Here is a 19,930-nt window from a genome sequence, read left to right as displayed (position 1 = left end):
TCCTGGGAAAGTTTCCTGGAGTCACAAGTGTGTGGGGCCAGCACCGGACTCCACCCCCAGGTCCCCCCTCCCCAGGGCAGGCCTTGAGCACAAGGAGCCAAGGGTTGACGGGGAGGCAGGAGGCCAAGGTGCCCCCCTCATCTGTGTGCACCCCTTCTGGCCGCGCGTGGGAGGTGGGCTAACAAGGGGCCCTCCTGGACACCATCTGCCACCTGGTTCAGTGAAGGTCCAAGTTCAGGAGAAGAATGAACTCCCAGAAACCCCAGCACAGGACACAGACACCATCAACATGTCTTCCACCGGTTTATTGTGGCTATGTAGGAGCAAGGTTGGCAGGCAGGCCAGCGTGAGGCTGGGGGCTCAGTTGGCGGCCAGGGTCTGCTGCACCCAGTTGACGAGAGCAGTGACGCGGGCATACACGCCGGGGGTGGACGTGGAGCACGTGCTGCTGCCCCAGGATACGATGCCCACCAGGGTCCAGGCTCCATTCTTCTTGCAGACCAGGGGGCCGCCAGAGTCGCCCTGCAGGACAGGGAGGAGGGGGCTTGGAGCTGGCAGGCCAGACTCGTGAACGTTGTTCCCAGCACCCAGTCCCAGGCCAGACAGCCAGTGGAAGCTCAGCACATGCATATTAGAAGGATTGTGAAAGAAACTTCAGCAGCTCCTGTGGTTTGTGCCCCTGGAAATCTGGGTCACCCCCTGGGGTCCTATAACAGAGGCTCAATAGAGCAGGTTTGATTGACAGGAGGAAAGTACAGGTGTTGCTGGCTACGGGGCCACAGGGAGAGAGAAAGGTCTGCCAAGCCCCTTCAAGAGCCTTTAGGGCCGCCATGCTCTGCTGCCCAGGCTGTGCACTGCACAAGATCAGGAAGTGCCACTGCTCAGACGCAGATATCAAGGGCATCTTGTAACATGGAGCTTGAAGCTCTGAGAGCAGAGGCCCCTGCTCTAGTACCCCTCTGCTGAGGTCACTGGGGGTTCTCCAGGAGCTCTATCTTCCCAACTACTCCGGCAGGAATGCTCCAGAAGAGAATGGCAGGCCCTGAAAGAGGGCTGCCTTCAGCTTCCATTTCCTCCGTCTTTGCCCAAGCCCTTGGCCTGAACCCCCCCGAGGCTGGGAGGCCCTACCATGCAGGAGGAGACACCGCTGGCACCCGCACAGATCATGGCGTTGGTGATCTTAGTGCCCCAGTATCTCTTGCAGTTGGTGTTGGACAGGAGGGGCAGGGATGCCTGCTGCAGCCGGTCAGGGGTGTTGGCATCTGGAAGGGGAGGGTGGGTGGTCAGTGACTGTGCTTCCCACCTCCCAGCCAGCCCACCCGTGGTCACCCCTCACTCACTGGTGTATCGGGTCAGGCCCCAGCCTGTGGTGACGCACATCGTCCCGGCGGCGAAGTTGTCACTGGCGCTGGGCAGGCACACAGCGGACACAGTCTGGGAGAAGCTCGCAGCCGTGGACAGCTTCAGCAGGGTGATGTCGTTGTTGATGGTTAACGAGTTGTAGTTGGAGTTCTTGAAAACCTGTGTGTGTGTGTGTGGGTGGGGGAGAGACAAATAGCCGCTGTTGGGGTCTGGGGAGAAGTCGCAAAGGGAAGAAGCTGGCGGCGTTGGGAGACCCCTCGTGGCGTCAGCGCCCCTCCCTAGACGACAGCCTGCTCCACTCGGCAGCTCCTCCTGTGGCCCCAGGAACCCCAGCCCAGGCTCAAGGTCAGACCTTCCCTTCCTGGAGCCTCGCACACCTTGCCCTCTGCTTTGCCCCATCATGATGGGGTATCGGGGTAACCGAGGGGAGCTGGAGTATCTGGGTCTTAGTGTAGGCGGCCACTCCCGAGGGACCGCCCTACCTGGGGTCACACCTGGACGACCCTGGGGGCCACCATACCTTGGCAATCTTCAGCTTCTGGATGCTCTCAGAGCTTGAGCCCTGGTCAAACTCCCCAGCCACGACCACATCGGAGGTTCTGAAGAGAGCCAGAGAAAAGAGAGGTTCCCGCTGGAGGCGGGTAGGTGGGGCATGGAGTACACATGGCGTCGGGGCACGCGCGTGTGGGCATCTGCGTGTCTTTGTGCATGTCCTCACAGGGGTGTGGTGTGAGTTGGAGCTTGAAGCTCGGAGTCTCCACTGTGCAGTCTCGCTTGCCTCGTGTTTTCCACGCGACGCCGGGAGACCGGCAGGACCTGGATTTGCTGCACATCTCAAAATTAGAACCTGGGAAGCGGGCGGCCAGACGTGGAAGCCGCAGCTCAGGCTGCCGAGCATGCGGAGCAGCCTCGGGGCAGGCAGGTGAGAACCTCAGAGTTGGGGCTCGAAGCCTACTAGTTGTCCAGCTTGGCTAGGGGCAGCCTGCCCTCCGCTCCAGGGGAGACCCTGGCCTGGGAGAGAAGGAGACCCCGGGGGAGGAGAAACAAACAAAAAGAAACTGGGAAATGGCATTAAAGGGCAAGACCTCAGTGCTGGAAGAAACCACCCCAAAGGGTTTCCTGGGGACCCTGGGCCCTCACGTGACACCGCAGTGGGCGGCGGTGACCACCCAGTTCGCGTTGATGAGCGAGCCCCCGCAGAAGTGGAAGCCGGTCCTGTCCTGGAGGAAGATGGGGAGGGTCAGCACGTGCTGGACACCAGCAGCACTGACTCGGGCAGCGGCCCCCTGCCCAGCTGACCCCCCCGTTCCTCCCCCTTCACGCACAGAACCCCGCTCACCTGCAGGGACACCTGCCAGGGCCAGGAGCCGGGGACAGCTTCTTCCCCGTTGACGATCCTGGCGAGGCCACTCAGCACAGGCTGGATGGCGGGGACCCCGCAGCCTGAGGAGGGAGGAAGGGGTGAGGAGTGGAGGCCAAGGTCTCACCCAGGACCCATGGCTCCAGGAATACCCTAGGGACAGCACAGGCCGATGTGAGTCTCAGGCCCAGCAGACCAAGTGCCATGTGGTGGCAGCGCCAGAGCATGGGCTAGGAGGCTGGGCTCTGTGGGTTTGAACCCAGCCCTATCACACCGCCCAGCTTACTCACTCTGAGTCTCAGTTTTCCCATCAGCAAAATGGGGATCTTACAGTTGGCAACCTCACAGAGTTGGTATATAATAAAGCTGAAAGATGTTTTGACTACTAAGGCAAAGCAGGAACTTACTCTGTTCCTGACACACAAGTTTAAAAGTTTAAAAGTGCTGGTTCAGGGCCTGAAAGAGCTGATGAGGGCCAAGCCACACCCACCCACTTGTTCATCATCTGAGGCTGCTTGGGAGCCATTAACTCCTCACAGAACTTTCTGGCCCTCTGGAACTGCTCCCTCTCCTTAAACAGGGTCCACGCTCCTTGCACATAGGAAGGTCCACCTGCACCCTGGGGACTTCACACTGGATGGTGTGGTCCAGTCTTCCCAGTGTCCTCATTCTAGGGATGTGAGACTCAGAGACGGAGAAAGACCCGCTCAGACTAATACCAACAATGCATGGCTGAACTGGGAGCAGGGACCCCGCTGCCCTTTGCTGATCTGGGGGTTGCTGGAGCCAGCACCCCTTCCAACAGTGGGTGGAAGGGGAGACAGCCTTTCTGGCCTCTGCCTGCCCAGGTACTTACCAAAGGCTGTGCCCAGGAGGGCGCAGCAGGAGAGAAGCCAGAGGAAGTTCATGGTGCTGCCTTCAGAGTGGTGTGGGGTGCCTGCTGCAGGGCTCCCTATTATATCCCTGTGCACCAGGCTGTTATCTGAAGACCTTGATGTGATAATCTCTTTCCTGGGCATGTGCCCCACTGGGTAGGATGTGCCAGAGCAGGCCTGGCATCAGGGCCTGGGATGGCAGCAGCTGCAACCACGGCCGAGTTTGGGCCAGTGAGAACAGTAAAGGTGGGGCCAACCAAGGTGGCCCTCGACCAGCTAAAGGGAAAGGACAGTCAGGTTTCCTCCTCCAGGCCCTGCTTCTGGAGGGGCCCTTTGAGCAGCAGCCAGGTCTGGGCAGGATTGAGCCCCAGTTCAGTCTCTCATAGTCTGGAGGACCTTGGACGAGTAATTGAGTTGGTCTGCAGTTGTTCAGTACCCCATGGGCAGTGTGGTCAAGGAGGAGGAGGGGCAGGGACCGCAGCATGGTGAGGGCACGGGTGGCCGGTGGGCTGAGAATGCTCCCCTGGTCTCGGGATGGCCAAGAAGCCTCACTGAAGGCTCAGTTCACTGTCAGCGCAGTCACATGAGCTGTGTGCCGCATGGTTCAGAGGGCAAGCCACCCACTGCCTGTTCATGTGGAGCCAGGCCTTCCAACCAGGCATCTTGCCCTTAGAATTGAGCACATGGCATCCAAAGGCAGGACTGGGCTCAGGGCCAGCCAGGGGGCCCCTGTCCTTGTCCCTGCAAGAGCTGGTGGAGGCTGCACCAGGTGGAAAAGCAGGAGGCAAGGAGGCCTATTTCCGGTGAGCAGTAGGACACTTTCCCAGCAATTGGGAAACTGGGGAGTGAGAAATTTGAAGGTGAGGCCGTTAGGCACAGGGCAAGCACCCCAAAACACATGGGTAAAATGGTATCTCATGGCAATTTTTCATTTCCATTGCACTGATGACTGTAGTGTGGTGGTTCACAGGTTTTGGCACAAAACAGCTGTGGGGGCCTTGGGCAAGTTACTTAGCCTCTCTGATCCCTTTTGTAAGTATTGATATGTAAAATGGGGATGCTTAGAGTACAGGTCCTACTTCATGAAAGGCCTGGCCCATCTTCAGCAGTGCTGGGACCAGACCTAACCTAATGCACGTTGGTCAGCCCTGTTATTTTTCCTTCTTGACTTGCCAGCGGGGCTCTTCGTGCTTCCTAAAGGACTGCCAGTGACAGGAAGGGACGGCCACAATGCATTGGGTGGGAAAGCAGGGCATGAAACAATGCAGAGTGTGGGCCCCGTGCATATGAAACCCACCACCTGTTCAAGTTCATCCATCTTATCAACCAGAGCTTACCAGGCACAGATCAAACAAAAGAAAGAAACACAAAGTCCTGCCTTACGGGCCTGCGTGGGAAAGCAGTGGGGAGTTTATGGAACGGTCTGAAAACACACACACAGTGAAATATACATTACCACCAGCCAAGGCGCTATAATCATTGTTGTTGTTATTACTAATACCAAGGCAGGAGGGCCCCACTCCGAGGGAGAGATTAACCTGTGATCTACCAGTCTCCTAGCTGTCTGGGTGGGGCCGGTGTCGAGGCACAGGGAGCAGGAGGGCACAGGCCTAGTGGAGCGAGCCTGGATGGCAGCAAGCGCCGGGAGGGCACGAGGCAGGGGGAGGGGCCAGGGGCCGCTGGAGGGGCGCCTGGTGAAGCACAGATGCGAGGAGGCAGCCGCCGAGCCTGAGTGGGCTGGGTCGCGGCCGGTGGGAGAGCACGACCGGGGCCGACCCGTGGCGGTGGCCTTGGGAGCCGACAACCGGCCCGGGCCCTGCGGGCGCTGGGAAGTCGCGCAGCTGCAGGGCGGGTCGGGCCGGGCCGGGCCGGGCCGGGCCGGGCTGATCCCTCTGGAGGCGTGGCTAAGGCGGGCCGGGGCGGAATTAAGGCAGGACCCCTCTGGGGGCAGGGCTAAGGCGGGCCGGGGCGGAATTAAGGCTGGACCCCTCTGGGGGCGGGGCTACGGCGGGCCGGGGCGGGATTAAGGCTGGACCCCTCTGGGGGCGGGGCTAAGGCGGGCCGGGGCGGGGCAAGCCGTGCCCTCCCGCGCGCATCCTTGAGACTGCGCGCTCTGCCCGCCCCCGCCCAGACAAAGGACCGCTGAGGGCGGAGTGTTTCTTCACAGCTCCGACTTCTCGGCTCTGGACCTTTTCCCTCCGCGTGGAACAGCCGCCGCCCTCCCGGCCCCGGCCCCAGCGGGGGGCGCCTCCTCACAGGTCGGAGGCCGGGGTCTTTGGCCCCCAGGTTGTCTGGCCAACCCAGTCAGTGTACAGTGAAGAGCCTTTTCCTGTGTTCCCTTTGCCGCGAATACTTGTCTGGCCCGTCCCCGTGTCTGAAACCTTGCGTAGACTCCCAGGGCCCAGACAAACGCCCAGGGGGAGGTGCGGCCCCGGCCGCGGGTGGTCTTCCTGTCAGAAAGCCTTCACTGCGCACCTGTTCGCTCTAGAATGTTCAGGGGGCCGTGCAGGAGCCAGCCCGCAGACAGGTGTGCCTCAGGGACCGTCCCTCAGGACAGGAGACGGGGCCGCCCGGGGCCCGGGTCAGCGGGCGGGGCCCGGCCGCCTCCTGGGGTTTGGCCCCGCGCGGGGTCGTGTCAGGGCTCGGGCCCGCGCCTCTGGAACTGTGCCCTCTTCCTCCAGGCGGCACCTCAGAAGGCAGTCTCCTCAGGTTGGGGAGCTCCTCCTCTTGAGGGGGTCAAATCCCAACCCTCTTTACCATCAAAGGTAAGATATACTGCATACGGTTTGCACATGGTGAAACGCACAGATCCAAAGTGAGCAGATAGGTGCTGACTTGTGTAGATGATAGTGTAGCAAACCCCACAGCCAAGATGTGAGATAATATCATCACTCCCCAGAGTTTCCTCGTGCCTATGTCCATCTTCCCCTTCTCTGAGGCAACCAGCAACCACTGTCCGGATGTCGTTCACCATAGATTAGTGTTACCTGTGCTAGAAATTTATCGGCGTGGAACCATACAGTGTGCTGTCTTTGTGTCTGGATTCTTTCACTCTACCAGATGTCTTCCTGAGTGTGTCAGCAGTGTGTTCCTTTGTGTTGCTGAGTGGTATTGCACTTCATAAGTACATAACACTTTCTAAAAAAATCTTTTTGAGGTATAGTTGCTGTGCAATATTGTATAATACACCTCACTTAAAAAAAACTTTGCTTTTTAATCTTTTTGCCATGCTGCTTGACATGTAGGATCTTAGTTCCCCAACCAGGGATGGAATTCACACCCCATGCTTTGGCAAGGCAGAATCTTAACCACTGGACTGCCAGGAAAGTCTCATACACCACACTGTATGTACCCATTCTCTTGCTGGGACATTTGGGCTGTTACCCATCTATCATCCCACTCACTTTTTGCTCCATGAAGTGATTCTCAGCCCTAAACACAGACAGGAAAGAAATGCATGTTTCTTTATTTTGCTATTACAGATTGAAATTTGAACTTTGATTCTTTATTCTGCCAGGAGTCTCACTAGAGAGTCTAACAAAGAGACTTTCTAATGGCACCCCACTCCAGTACTGTTGCCTGGAAAATCCCATGGACGGAGGAGCCTGGTGGGCTGCAGTCCATGGGATCACGAAGAGTCGGACATGACTGAGCAACTTCACTTTCACTTTTCACTTTCATGCATTGGAGAAGGAAATGGCAACCCACTCCAGTGTTCTTACCTGGAGAATCCCAGGGACAGAGGAGCCTGGTAGGCTGCCATCTCTGGGGTCGCACAGAGTCGGACACGACTGAAGTGACTTAGCAGTAGCAGCAACAAGGGCTTAGGGAAACCATAAGGAGATGCAGGTGCTCAGGGGTCAGTGGGGCTGGAAATGCAAGAATGATTACCTGGCCCCTAGGGAGGGTGACAAGCAAGGAGGAGGCCACCAATAGAAGCTTGGCCTTTGTGGAAATCAGTAAAGACCACCCAAATGAAGACCAGCAAAGACTGCTATACCCAGGTAGTCAGGCAGCATCACTTGCGTTTGGCAGAGACTCAAAGGCAAGCAGAGGAGAGGAAATGCTTTATAGTGGAGCACTTCAGATGTACCCGTAGGAGGTGTGGGCACAGGGAAGCTGGAGGAGGGCCAACTAGAACCCAGGCATCCTTTGGGACTGATTAGGAATACACACTTAGCTTTCTGCAGTTAGTCCTAAATTGGATGCAGGGCCAAAGATTAGGGATCATGTACCTAGGAGTGGAATTGCTGAGTCACATGGTGGCTCTCTGTTTAATCTTTTGGGACTCTGCCAGACTGTTTTCCACAGGAGCTGCACCATTCCCACCAGTAATGTACAAAGATTCCAATTTCTGCACAGCCTCACCAAAACTTATTTTCCATTTTAAAAATTATAGCTGTGAAGGGGTATCACTGTTTTTTTTTCACTCTTCAAAATTGTACTAAAATATGAATAACATGAAATTTACCATCTTAATCATTTTTAAGTGTACAATTCAGAAGGTACGAAGTACAGTTATACTGTTGTGCAGCCATCACCACCATCCATTTTCAGAGCTCTTTGTTTTTTTTTTAATTGAAGTATTGTTGATGTACAGTATTATATAAGTTACAGGTATACAATATAGGGATTCATAATTTTTTAATGCTATTTATATTTATAGTTGTTTATAGTTATAGTTAGTGGCTTCCCTGGTGGCTCAGATGGTAAAAGCACTTTCATAAGGTGAAGGTGAAGTTGCTCAGTCGTGTCCGACTCTTTGCAACCCCATGAACTGTAGCCTACCAGGTTCCTCCATCCATGGAATTTTCCAGGCAAGAGTACTAGAGTGGGTTGCCATTTCCTTCTCCAGGAGATCTTCCCGACCCAGGGATCAAACCCGGGTCTCCCGCATTGCAGGCAGATGCTTTACCATCTGAGCCACCAGGGAATCATTCACTTTCATAGTTATCAGCTACATTTGTAGTTATTGTTGAATATTGGCTGTATTCCTCATGTTGTACAATGTGTCCTTGTGGCTTTTTTGTTCTTTTTTTTTTCCTCCCTGAGGCATGCAGGATCTTAGTTCCCTGACCATGGTTCTTCCAGGGCTTGACCAGGGATTGAACCCATACCCCCTGCAGTGGGAGCACAGAGTCTTAACCACTGGACTGCCAGGGAATTGCCCCCTGTAGCTTATTTTATACAGAATAGTTTGTGTCAACCCACAGCAGCCTCTCAGGGAGGGGACCCAGAGAATAAATAGTTGACTTCTGTCTCCTCCCCTGTCTCTGGCCTTGACCCCAGTAGGAAGCCAGAGAGGCAGGGACGCTCTCGTGCAGTCTCATCCCTGAAGGTCAGTCTTGCTGGAGGCCAGCAGGATGGAAACAGTGGAGAGTAGGTCTGCAGGGAAAACAGAAGATACCCGGGACCATTCTCACATTTACTCTGCGTCACGGAAGATGCTTTTCATAATAAAACACTTGGCTGACAGTGGCTCAGCGGCAGAGATTTGCTTTTCTCACACAGCAGAGATCTGGAGGTGTGCAGGTGTAGGCTTTCGCTTAGCCCTGGGCGATGGTGTGGTTCTGGGTCAGGGTCTTTCCTCTCTGGATCTGAGGACGGCAGCCAAGGCGCCAAGCACCGCCTCTGCACGGGAGTCAGCCAAGGTGCATGAAGGGAAGGGCAGGGGTTCGCCTCACCTCTGCCTCTGCCGGCTTTTGTTCATCAGAGTCCTCCCCCCGAGAGCTGGGCTGGGGTGACCTTCCAGGGGAACCTTCCTGGAAGACAAGAAGGGGGAAATGGCTTTAGACAAGTGGCAAAGGCTGTCATTCCTTGTGACAAGACGGTCACCCTCATCCTAGGGGTGCTCACCTCATGGTCTGGAAAATCTCTATGGGCTAGGGAAGCGCCCCCTCCCCTGTGGTGAACACCCCGCCACCGCCCCACCCCTGCCAAGGCCTTATCCCTCCTGAGCTCTACTTGGCCAAGAGTTTACTTTCCCAACAGACCTCAGGAGCCAGTGACCTCAGGCTGCTTCTGCTTTCCAGTCTGGAAAAATCCCAGAGGCAAGGAAATCACAGATGGCTTTGCTACCTGCTTGGAATGAGTGAAGGAAAAACAAAACAGCAAATGTTAATGTTTCCATAAATTACCTTGGCCAGGAATTCAGTATGGATTATTCCTTGTGCTCAAAGCCAGGGCTGACTTTCCTGGACTGAACCCAGCCTGTTAAAATATCAAAAGTGGGTCTTCCCTTGTGGTCCAGTGGTTAAGAATCTGCCTGTGAATGCAGAGGACACAGGTTCAATCCCTGGTTGGGGAGCTAAGATCCTACATGCTGTGGGGCAACTAGAGAGGCCTGCACACTGCAATAAAAAGCCCATGTGCGGCAACGAACATCAAGCACAGCCAAAAATAATAATGATTCTTAAAAAGTCAAAAAGCTGCAGACCCAGTTACCAGACAGCTGCTGGCCCCACTCCGTTTGCCCCCTGCAATCCTCCCCTCAGAGGCAGGGCTCAGGGCCTCTGTGGGCCTGTCCCGGCCATGGCCGCCATTCTCACTGGCCAGAGCGTCTGCTCAGGAGTGCTTAAATATTTTGAACATCCCCCTGCAGAGAACTCTAAAACAAAGCTGAACTCACAACTTGGAGACAGAACTTCAAAGCTGGTGAAGTCCAAATCCAGACCTGTAACACTGTCCTGCTTGCCCTGACCAGCTTCTCTCTCAATGCCTGTGGCCCCGGGACCGCAGAGCCCTGGACGTCTTGGGAATAGACGCAGTTTGCCCAGCTGGCTTATTTTCCTTCTCAGACTGGTTTATCGGTGAGGACCAGACTGGACTGTCCGGAGCAGCAGATTTCCAGACCCTCTCCTGGTTTCTCGGACCCCGCAGGTTCTTTTCTTGTTTGTTTCGCTTCTGAGTCTTGGCCCCATGAGGGCAGGGGTGCCCTGAGCTCTGCCCCTGTGGGTTGCCCCGGGGTCCACACCAGGCCCTGGCCCAGGGGAGAGAAGGACCCGCGTCCATGGTGCTGGAAAGTCTTCGGCTTACAGAAAACACACCACTGGCGTATTAACCTGCATCTGTCCTCTTCTCGTTGTTCTGTGACAATTAACATCCTTTTTTTGCCATTTCCTCAGTGTATCACTTGATGGTGCTAAAACAAAGCCCCATCTTATCTGAAACTCAAGTTTCATGCAATCACCAGTTCCTTAAGTTGTGAGGTATCACGGGAGGAGAGTGTGTGTTTGAGCTTAGCAGCAGGTACGGGACAACATGTCTGCCAACCTGCGACCTGCCTGTGACCAGCCATGGGGGTGATTCCTTCACGTGCCCTCACACAGGCTCGAAGCTGGCTGGTTTTGAGGTGACCTCTGGATGGCCCAGCATCTCTGTGTGATGCTGTGCTTCTAGATGAGTCTCGCATTGAAAGCACTCTTTGCTGAGAAGCCAGGGCCCCCCAGTGATGACCTGCTGGGATTCTCTGCAGCCAGTGCTGGGACCGCCTGTACTTAGGGGCTGGGAATCCTCCCGGTGCACTGGGAGCAGAACCCACTGCCCTGTGTCCTGGCTGCCCCGAGCTGGGCCCTGCAGGACCTGAGCTCCCAGCCTGGGCACTGGCCTTGACCTCAGCGCCCTGGCAGACTCCTGGGCGACGTTGTGCCAGGGCAGCTGCCCTTTTCCCAGGTGCTGGGATGTCTGAGGCCGAGAGCCAGTTCAGTCAGGCTTACAGGGGGGCTTGACCCCTCTGTCTCCCAAGGTTCCTAGATAACGGGAGGGAGGTGGCTCTCGGGCTGGGCGGAGGCCTTGGGGTCCCATATGATATAAAAGGAGCCCAGGGCAGGCGCCCTGTATCCCCCGGAAGCAGAAACATGGCCCCTCTCTGGCTCCTCTCCTGTTTTGCCCTTGTAGGGGCCGCCTTCGGTGAGTGCCAGGGTGCATTCAGGGCTTCCCAGGTGGTGCTAGTGGTGGAGACCCTGCCTCCCGATGCAGGAAACATGAGAGACGCTGGCTCGATCCCTGGGTCAGGAAGATGCCCTGGAGGAGGGCATGGCAACGGGCTCCAGTACTCTTGCCTGAGAATCCCATGGACAGAGTAGCCTGGTGGGCTGCTGTCCATGGGGTCACAAAGAGTTGGACATAACTGAATGACTTAGCATGCAGGGCCATGGCCGGCCAGGTCTGGGAGGTGGCTAAGGAAGTCCCTGAGTCCCTGGGCGCCTGACGGCCCCAAGCCAGGCCCCATTAGAGGGCTGAGGGGCTCTGTCTGAAGCGAACCGGACCTGGCCAGGAGGGAGATCGGAGGCCTGCCCTGCCCGCTTGGGCCTCACCCTGACAGGCAGGGCCTTTGGGAGCTTCCCGAGCCTCACAACCTGTGCCTGGAGCAGAAAAGTCCAGTCCGAGCCGCACCGAGTTCTGGGGCCCCAGATGTGGCTCAGGTTGGGGCGCTGTGGGCAGAGTGAAGGTGTAGTCACAAGAGCCTCCCACAGCCTCCTCCTGGGACTATACTGTTCGAGGCACTTTCCAAAAAAAAAAAAAATAGTGGAAAATACAGAAAATAATACCGCATCTTTGTACCTTTCATTGGACTTTAGCAAATGTTATTTTTTTCCAGATTTGCTCAGGTATTTCTTTTTAAAACATAGAACCATTTGAGCTGAAGTCCCTTCTCTCCTTCTCAGAAGGTGATCCCTATTTTGAACTCACTGTGTATTATTTCTGTGTGGGCTTTTCAAATTTACCACACGTTTCTAAATCCACCAGCACAGTATAATATTTATAAAAACTTACATGAACTGTATCATTTGCTACATCAGGTTTACAACCTGCCTTTCCCTATCTATGTAGTTTTAGATTTATTCCCATTAATGCAGAGACCCAGCTCATTCACTTTAATCGCTGCAGAGCACTCAGCTGGGTGAATACATCACAGTTGATACTGAATCTTCTGGCTAGTTCAAAAAAAAAAAGGTGTTGATGACGTGTATTTTGGTGATGAGGGGCTGGTCTGTCCACATGGGCAGGAGACACTGGACTGGGCCTGTAGCAAGGCCCATATGGCCTCCAGGTGGTCATCAGGGCTGTACCTGCCCAACACTCCTCACTGCCACCGAGTTGTAAACCTGTATACAGGTGCCAAGAACTCAGCTGGTCCCAAAACAGCAAGTGTGTCCCGGACACATGAAGTACACCTGCCTTTTCTCATTGCTTTGTGACCGTTCAGGTCCTCCGTTTTCTGTTTTCCTCAGTGTGTCCTTTAATAGCATGGAATCAAAATGTTGTTTTATTAAATAATTAAAACTTTATACAATGGAGAGTTCCTGAAATCTCTGGGAATAGAGATTTCAGTGTAAAACGTTCCCCATCAGCTGTCAGCGTTCTGGGTTCCCCAGGGGCTAGGGTTATCAGATTTTAACTTCACGACCCCCAGATCCTACCAGTCTAACAAGTGAGCTTTGACTTGTGAGGTGGCGTTGCTTGCTCCCCAGCATCCTGAGGAAATGGGATCTGGGGGCCGGTGGAAGGCCTCCTGGCGAGGAGGGGCAGGCCTCGGAGTCCAGGCAGGACAGCCCCTGTCTCAGCCTGTCCCCTGCTCCTTCAGGCAGGGTGGCCCTGGGTGGGGGCGGCTCCACGCCTCTGCATCCACAGTGGGCTCCTGGGGTCGGTAGGCTGTGTGAGGGGATCCTTGAGCCCACAGGGTGCCAGGAGAAGCGGGGAGTGTGGCGGTGGGTTCTGGGTCAGCCTAGACATCTGAAGTAAAAGCGAGGATTTCCGCAGACTGGCTCTGGGTCTTAGCGCTTCTTCACCCTCCTGTCACCCTCCCCAGGCTGCGGGGTCCCCGCCATCCAGCCTGTGCTGAGTGGCCTCGCCAGGATCGTCAACGGGGAGGACGCCGTGCCCGGCTCCTGGCCCTGGCAGGTGTCCCTGCAGGTGAGGGGGCTTCTGTGAATGAGGCGGAGGCACCGGGGGCTCAGCTGGGCAGAGGGCCGCTGCCACGGTCGGTGCTGCTGCTGTCCAGCGCACGCTGACCCTCCCCATCTTCCTGCAGGACAGCACCGGCTTCCACTTCTGCGGGGGCTCGCTCATCAGCGAGGACTGGGTGGTCACTGCCGCCCACTGCGGGGTCACGTGAGGACCAGAGCTCAGGGTTCTGCTTCTGGCTTCGGCCTGGGCGGGGCGGGGAGGGGAGCAGGGCGCAAGCTCAATCCTTAACCACCACCTGATTCCCCCAGAACCTCCGACGTGGTTGTGGCTGGGGAGTTTGATCAGGGCTCACAGACCGAGAACACCCAGGTCCTGAAGATTGGCAAGGTACGCACAGGCCTCGCTGGGTGGGCCGAGGGACAGCCGCCGGGCTGCAGGCCGGGGCTGGGGAGGGGGCAAAGGGAAGACCCTTCAGCCCCTTGAGAGACAGGAGCCAAGTGGATCGAGCCAGTCTCAGGATTCTCACTCTGGGCTCCTGTGGGTCCGTTTGTCCTGAACAGATCGCCAGGAAAGGAGATGGTCTAGAAACTGGCGGATACCCCAGGGCCTCAGCTGTCTTTCTGGGCCTTCCCTGCAGGTTTTCAAGAACCCCAAGTTCAGCATTCTCACGGTCCGCAATGACATCACCCTGCTGAAGCTGGCCACGCCCGCGCAGTTCTCAGAGACCGTGTCGGCTGTGTGCCTGCCCAGCACTGACGAGGACTTCCCTGCTGGGATGCTGTGCGCCACCACAGGCTGGGGCAAGACCAAGTACAACGGTGAGCCTTTCTGCCCACCAGCTGGGGGTCTGGGGTGGGGGCTCCCTGAGCCCAGGAGTCGCCAAGTGGCACACGCATGGTTGTTTAGAGATGTTTTGGTCGTAAATTCCTTTACAGTTATCAACCTCCCCATTTCTTTATTTAAAAACACGCAATTAAAAACCTATCAAACATGAATAAAAATAAGGTTTAATAACACATACATGAACAGTCAGCTTCTGAAGAAACACCTGAGTTCCAGCAAGTGTCGCGCCCCTCTAACCTCCATGGAGACGGACTGCCCGGACTGCCCCCGAGACTGAGGAGGGCGGCTGTGTCCAGCGACCCTGAAGTCAGAACCCGGAGCCCAGTGTCCAGGTCGGGTTTAGGCCTGAGTGCCGGCCATAGCCTGCCGGTCCTTTAACAGGACACAAGCACCTAGGAACGGAGGAGGAAATGGCAACCCACTCCAGTGCTATTGCCAGAAAATTCCACTGACGGGGGAGACTGGCGGGCTTCAGTCCCTGGGGTCACGAACAGTCGGACACGACTGAGCGACTAAGCACGCAGGCAGCTAGGAAAGGGCGGAAGAGGGAAGTGCTCCCCCTGGGTCCCCCCAGCGTCCCCAGGCAGAGGAGGGCTGGGGAGGAGGGACGGCGCCTCTGCCCACACGCAGAGCCCGGTGGGCCCGGGGCGCAGGGGCTCAGAGGCAGGACTTGCTTGCCCAACTGTGCTGGGAGCGCAGACACACTGCCTGGTGTGGAACTGGAGAGGGACCGCCTCCCAGACTCTTGGAAGGTGGCGCTCAGCGCCCACGACCGTCGTGATGGAGGAGGATCACACCGCGGGAGGGCAGGGTTCCAGCAGGCGCTGGTCTCCTCTCCCTGGGCCCTGACCCCACGCCCTCTGTCCTTCCAGCCCTCAAGACCCCTGACAAGCTGCAGCAGGCCACCCTGCCCATCGTGTCCAACACCGACTGCAAGAAGTACTGGGGCAGCAGGGTCACCGACGTGATGATCTGTGCGGGGGCCAGCGGCGTCTCCTCCTGCATGGTACTGCCTGCCCTGCCCGCCCTCACAGGCTACTTGCCCCTTCCCCACCACCACACTAGTCAGGCCTTGAGGCCCACTCCTCTCTGCCATGCCTTATTTAACCTCAGGCCCTGTCTGGTGCCCCAGTGAAGGCAGGGACCAGCACCAGGAGATGTCCCTGACGTGGGCTGGCCCTGACCGGGTGTGGTGTGAGACTTCCAGGGGTGTTTAATCTCACACTGTGCCCACAAAGTGGACATTTCAGGCCGCTTTACAGGTGATGGGGAGGCTGAGAGGATCAGCCCCCGCCCCAGGCCCCCCAGGAGTAGGGGGCAGAGCTGCCATCTGAGCAGGTCCGAGTGTCTGTGCACAACCTCTGGGCCCCCACTTGCCCTTGGTCTGCACCCGCTGGACTCGGCCAGGTCCGGGCACAGTGGGGCCCTGGCACCTTCTTTCCGGCTTGGACTCAAGTCCTGTCTCCTCCTGCAGGGCGACTCTGGCGGCCCCCTGGTCTGCCAGAAGGACGGAGTCTGGACCCTGGCGGGCATCGTGTCCTGGGGCAGCAGCACGTGCTCCACATCCACGCCCGCTGTGTACGCCCGCGTCACTGCACTTATGCCGTGGGTGCAGGAGACCCTGGCTGCCAACTGAGCCCGGGCCTCCTGGCATCCCACCCTGAGAGTCCCTAATAAAACCCTCTGTCCATAAGCACAGTCTGCACGTGGCTCCCTGTGTGGCCGGGGCGGCATGGGGCTGCAGGGCCCCCGTCAACCACCAAGGGGATATTACTGCTCCCTTCAGGCTGCCAGCACCCCAGCACCGCCCCCCGCCCCACACGCTTCTCAGGAAGCTGAGGCTTTGAATCCCGTCCTCCCTGCTCAGGGCTCCATCCTGGGGTAGAACCCAGGTCCTAATTGCTGGAGCCACCTTGGCCCATGGAGCATTCTGGAAGGCAGGAGTCTTGTGCCATCCAGAGGGGTGGGCAGTGGGAAGCTGTGTGGACGGTTTTCTAGCGCCCTTGGTTCCTCACCTGCACATTTCTGCACGACCCGTGTATACTGATGGCACCTGTCCTTTCTGTCACGGAGGGGCCTGGGGCAGAATCCATGGCCCCAAAGCACTGGGTTTAAGGGAGAAGCAGACAGAATTACAACAGTTCATTTCCCATTTTATCCTCCCAGAGCGAGGCCTACAGCCTCCACCATCGGTCCCAGCACTCATCATCACACACATGCACACATACAGCCCCCGCTCCAGTCCACATTGTCCTCTCCCAGGTCCCATACACACACAAACACACACACACACCCGCCCCGGTCCACACTGTCCTCTCCCAGGTCCCATACACACACATACACACACACGCACACACACACACACACACCCCGGTCTACACTGTCCTCTCCCAGGTCCCATACACACACACACACACACACACACCCGCCCCAGTCCACACTGTCCTCTCCCAGGTCCCATACACTGTCCTCTCCCAGGTCCATACACACACACACACACACACACACACACACACCGGTCCACACTGTCCTCTCCCAGGTCCCATATATACACACACACACACGCACACACACACACACCCGCCCCAGTCCACACTGTCCTCTCCCAGGTCCCATATCGTGATGTTTCCCTCTGGAGTTCCTGCAGATCTGGTCTCAGAGGAGGCAGCCAGTAGCCCAGGCTAACGGGGCGTCTGGGAGGGAATGGCATTGGTCTCCTTGCTGCATTTCCCTGTCAGTATCCTTCCTAATATCTTTCTCCTCCCAGTAAAATTTTAATTGTTCTGATAGTGGGCCATAGTATGTTGAAATTAAGGTTACATACACAGTTTAGTTAGTAATGAAATAGAGAAAAAGCCCCCAAACAGTTAAACCTGATTTGGAGAATGAACAGGTGAAAGGGTGGAAAAGAAACATGAGAGAGAAGGGCTGGGCAGAGGAGTGGGCATGAAGTAAATTGTTTAAAACGTCACTTAAAGCCCAGTGTCTTAAGGAACACCGAGGGTTTGAGATGGGGAGACTGCTCAAACTCAGGAGACCAAAGGACAAGCCTTTCGTGTCTACATCAAAACTGTTTACACACAAATGGATGTGGGATGTGCTCAGAATTAAAATGGGGCAGCGAGCACAAGGCTGGTCAAGCTCCTTTCTCACTTAGTAGCAAGACCTGCCTTCACCTCTGCCCACCATCCCACCATCCCATCTCCCGGAGTCTGAAAACCTGAATGCCAGGATAAAATTGCCACCTCGTGGCCTGTGTGAAAGCTGTGAGGCTGTGTCTGGCTTCTGGCTTCCTAGAGAAACGTGCATGCGTTCTCAGTCACTCAGTCGTGTCCAAATCTTTGCAACCCCATGGACTGTAGCCCACCAGGCTCCTTGCGCATGGGATTTCCCAGGCAAGAATACTGGCGTGGGTTGCATTTCCTCCTCCAGGGGATCTTCCCGACCCAGGGATCGAACCCGAGTCTCTTGCGTCTCCTGCTTTGGCAGGCGGGTTCTTTATCACTGCAGCACCTGAGAAGCCTGACTTAGAAATGTAATGTGAGCCAAATGGATGATTTTAGATGATATTATTATAGCCTTTCTAAAAGCATCAAAAGAAATATGTGAATTAATTTTACTTATGTATTTTTTTCAACTGAGTATATCCAAATAATATCATTTCAATATGTTTAAAAATTGCTAATGTTATATTCTGCATTTTTTCTCATATTAATTCTTTGAAATCCAGTGTCTAATTTGCACTTAACAGCACATTTTTATTAGGATGCTAAATTTTCAAAAGGAATATTTGCTCCGTATTTAAATGTCGTAAAAATTGCAGTTTAAAAACTAGATTGGCATACCCAAGTAGTTTCCAATTAGGTGTTAAACTGAAAAGTATAGATAAATAAAAGTTCCATTATTGAGAGTCTGTCCCAGTTTGTAAACAGACCCACTGTAGAGAAGGGTCTGCTTATGGGCCCTGCTGAGGCTGCCTCAGACAGTATTCTTTTTTTTTTTTTTTTACTATTTATTTATAATTTTTAATTGACATATAGTTGATTTACAAGGCTATGTTAAGTTACTGCTGTACAGCAGAGTGATTCAGTTATGCATATATATCTTTTTCATATTCTTTTCCATTATGGTTTATTAAAGGATATTGAATATAGCTCCCTGTGCTACACAGTGGGACTTTGTTTTTCATCCATTCTGTATAATAATCTGCATCTGCTAACCCCAGACTCCGAACCCATCCCTCTCCCACCCCCTGCCCCTTGGCAACCACCAGTCTAACGTCTATGTCCCTGATTCTACTTCTGTTTCATATAGGTTCATTTATGTCGTATTTAATATAATTAATTTATTTTTGGCCTGTGCTGAGTGGTATGCGGGATCTTCCCCTACCAGGGATTGAACCCGTGTCCCTGCAATGGAAGCACAAAATCTTCACTGCCGGACCGCTAGGGAAGTCCGGTGTCATGTTTCAGATCCCACATGTAAGTGGTGTCATAGCGTGTCTCTCTCTCTGGCTTACTCCACTTAGCCCATTCAGGGTTCCCATTCTGTGCTAGACACAGGGCATGCTGCCATCCTTTTCTGTCTGCAGATGACCGGGCTTCCTGCTTAACTGTCCGGACAGATCAGAAGGCAGTGGTCGTCATTCACATGTGGAGGGTCGCACCATTCACAGTCATCCGTCATCCAGCATCTGTGCCCACAGCTGATGGCCGCGGGCATGATCTGCCCAGACCCTACTCCAGGGCTGAGGGACACCCCAGCTGCAGGGAGTGTTGCCCATGCACAGCCCTCAGCGGTCAGTGCTCGCAGCTTCCTCAGCTGCAGGGAACCCTGACCACGGGCATGCCACCTTTCTAGGCCGTCCACATCTCTGATTGGTCAGCTCTGTTTTAAAGTGCCGTCCCTTCCCTTTTCAGGTTTTGATCCCAGAAGCCTTCCCTGATGCATTTCCTGGTGCCAACCTCTGGCTCAGCCTCTGCTCCCTGGAAGCTCAAACTGTTCCTGCTGCTCCCAGGAGCGGGTGGAGCCCAGGGAGCGGATGCCAGGAGGGTGTTGGAGCTGCTGCTCTCTGCCGCTGGCTTGAGGACCCTTCACCCTTGGTGGTGGCGCACCGCCCGTGGCACAAGGTAACGATGAAACTGTTGTTGAAATGCCCACCGTGATGGACTGATGGTAGTCTGCTGGGGGAGAATTCACTAGTGGGGTCCATGTGTCAAGAGTTTGAGAAACGGAGAGGAAGGGAGCAGCTCCAAGGTTGGTGAGATGGCATGGCCATTGGTAAGACAATTCAGGCTTCAGGGAAAAAGGAAAGGAAAAGCTGAGAGTGATTCACTGGCAATTAAAAAGCCAGGCCTGAAGGCCAGGGAGCCTCCCTGGAGCCCAGAAGGAGCTGCCCCCCAACCTCACCGCCCCGGCCACCAGGTGAGAAAGCTCCAGGGTGAAGCCAGCGCCGCCCAGCTCCAAGGTTAAACGTGCAACCCAGGCAGGTCTGCTCCCCAGGGTCAGGCCTGGCAGGACCACAGGCTCCCGCAGCCTCCGCCTGCCTCCTGTCCGTGCGGCTCTGATGAGAGGAAAGAAG

General features: G+C 55.6%; 2 protein-coding genes across 2 annotated transcripts; one reads left to right on the top strand and one right to left on the bottom strand.

Moving 5' to 3' along the window:
• Positions 1–292: 292 nt before the first annotated feature.
• Positions 293–3,630, bottom strand: LOC114112429 (chymotrypsinogen A). Its single transcript, XM_060398214.1, has 7 exons — positions 3,579–3,630; positions 2,702–2,805; positions 2,503–2,582; positions 1,883–1,961; positions 1,341–1,521; positions 1,129–1,262; positions 293–522 (listed from the first exon to the last, which is right to left on the bottom strand). Exons 1-7 carry the CDS (start codon positions 3,628–3,630, stop codon positions 361–363), a joined length of 792 nt encoding a protein of 263 aa, XP_060254197.1. The 3' UTR covers positions 293–360.
• A 7,823-nt stretch (positions 3,631–11,453) lies between these two features.
• Positions 11,454–16,032, top strand: LOC101116249 (chymotrypsinogen B). Its single transcript, XM_060399219.1, has 7 exons — positions 11,454–11,505; positions 13,409–13,512; positions 13,631–13,710; positions 13,815–13,893; positions 14,144–14,324; positions 15,222–15,355; positions 15,824–16,032. The coding sequence occupies exons 1-7, from the start codon at positions 11,454–11,456 to the stop codon at positions 15,983–15,985; spliced, it is 792 nt and encodes a 263-aa protein (XP_060255202.1). The 3' UTR covers positions 15,986–16,032.
• Positions 16,033–19,930: the final 3,898 nt, after the last annotated feature.

The sequence above is a fragment of the Ovis aries genome, chromosome 14, assembly GCF_016772045.2.
Source record: "Ovis aries strain OAR_USU_Benz2616 breed Rambouillet chromosome 14, ARS-UI_Ramb_v3.0, whole genome shotgun sequence".
In the NCBI taxonomy this organism is placed as follows: Eukaryota; Metazoa; Chordata; class Mammalia; order Artiodactyla; family Bovidae; genus Ovis; species Ovis aries.
The sequence above is the reverse complement of the archived record's forward strand: the minus strand, read 5'-3'. Positions and strand labels throughout refer to the sequence as shown.

What these genes read in the sequence shown, in the direction of transcription:
- LOC114112429 (XM_060398214.1), bottom strand. Translation starts at nt 3,630, where the DNA reads ATGAACTTCCTCTGGCTTCTCTCCTGCTGCGCCCTCCTGGGCACAGCC. An exon ending in CCTGGCAGGTGTCCCTGCAG is followed by an intron (nt 2,583 to 2,701) that starts GTGAGCGGGGTT and finishes ATCTTCCTCCAG; the next exon opens with GACAGGACCGGCTTCCACTT. An exon ending in AGAAGCTGAAGATTGCCAAG is followed by an intron (nt 1,522 to 1,882) that starts GTATGGTGGCCC and finishes ACACACACACAG; the next exon opens with GTTTTCAAGAACTCCAACTA.
- LOC101116249 (XM_060399219.1), top strand. Translation starts at nt 11,454, where the DNA reads ATGGCCCCTCTCTGGCTCCTCTCCTGTTTTGCCCTTGTAGGGGCCGCC. An exon ending in CCTGGCAGGTGTCCCTGCAG is followed by an intron (nt 13,513 to 13,630) that starts GTGAGGGGGCTT and finishes ATCTTCCTGCAG; the next exon opens with GACAGCACCGGCTTCCACTT. An exon ending in GGGCAAGACCAAGTACAACG is followed by an intron (nt 14,325 to 15,221) that starts GTGAGCCTTTCT and finishes CTGTCCTTCCAG; the next exon opens with CCCTCAAGACCCCTGACAAG.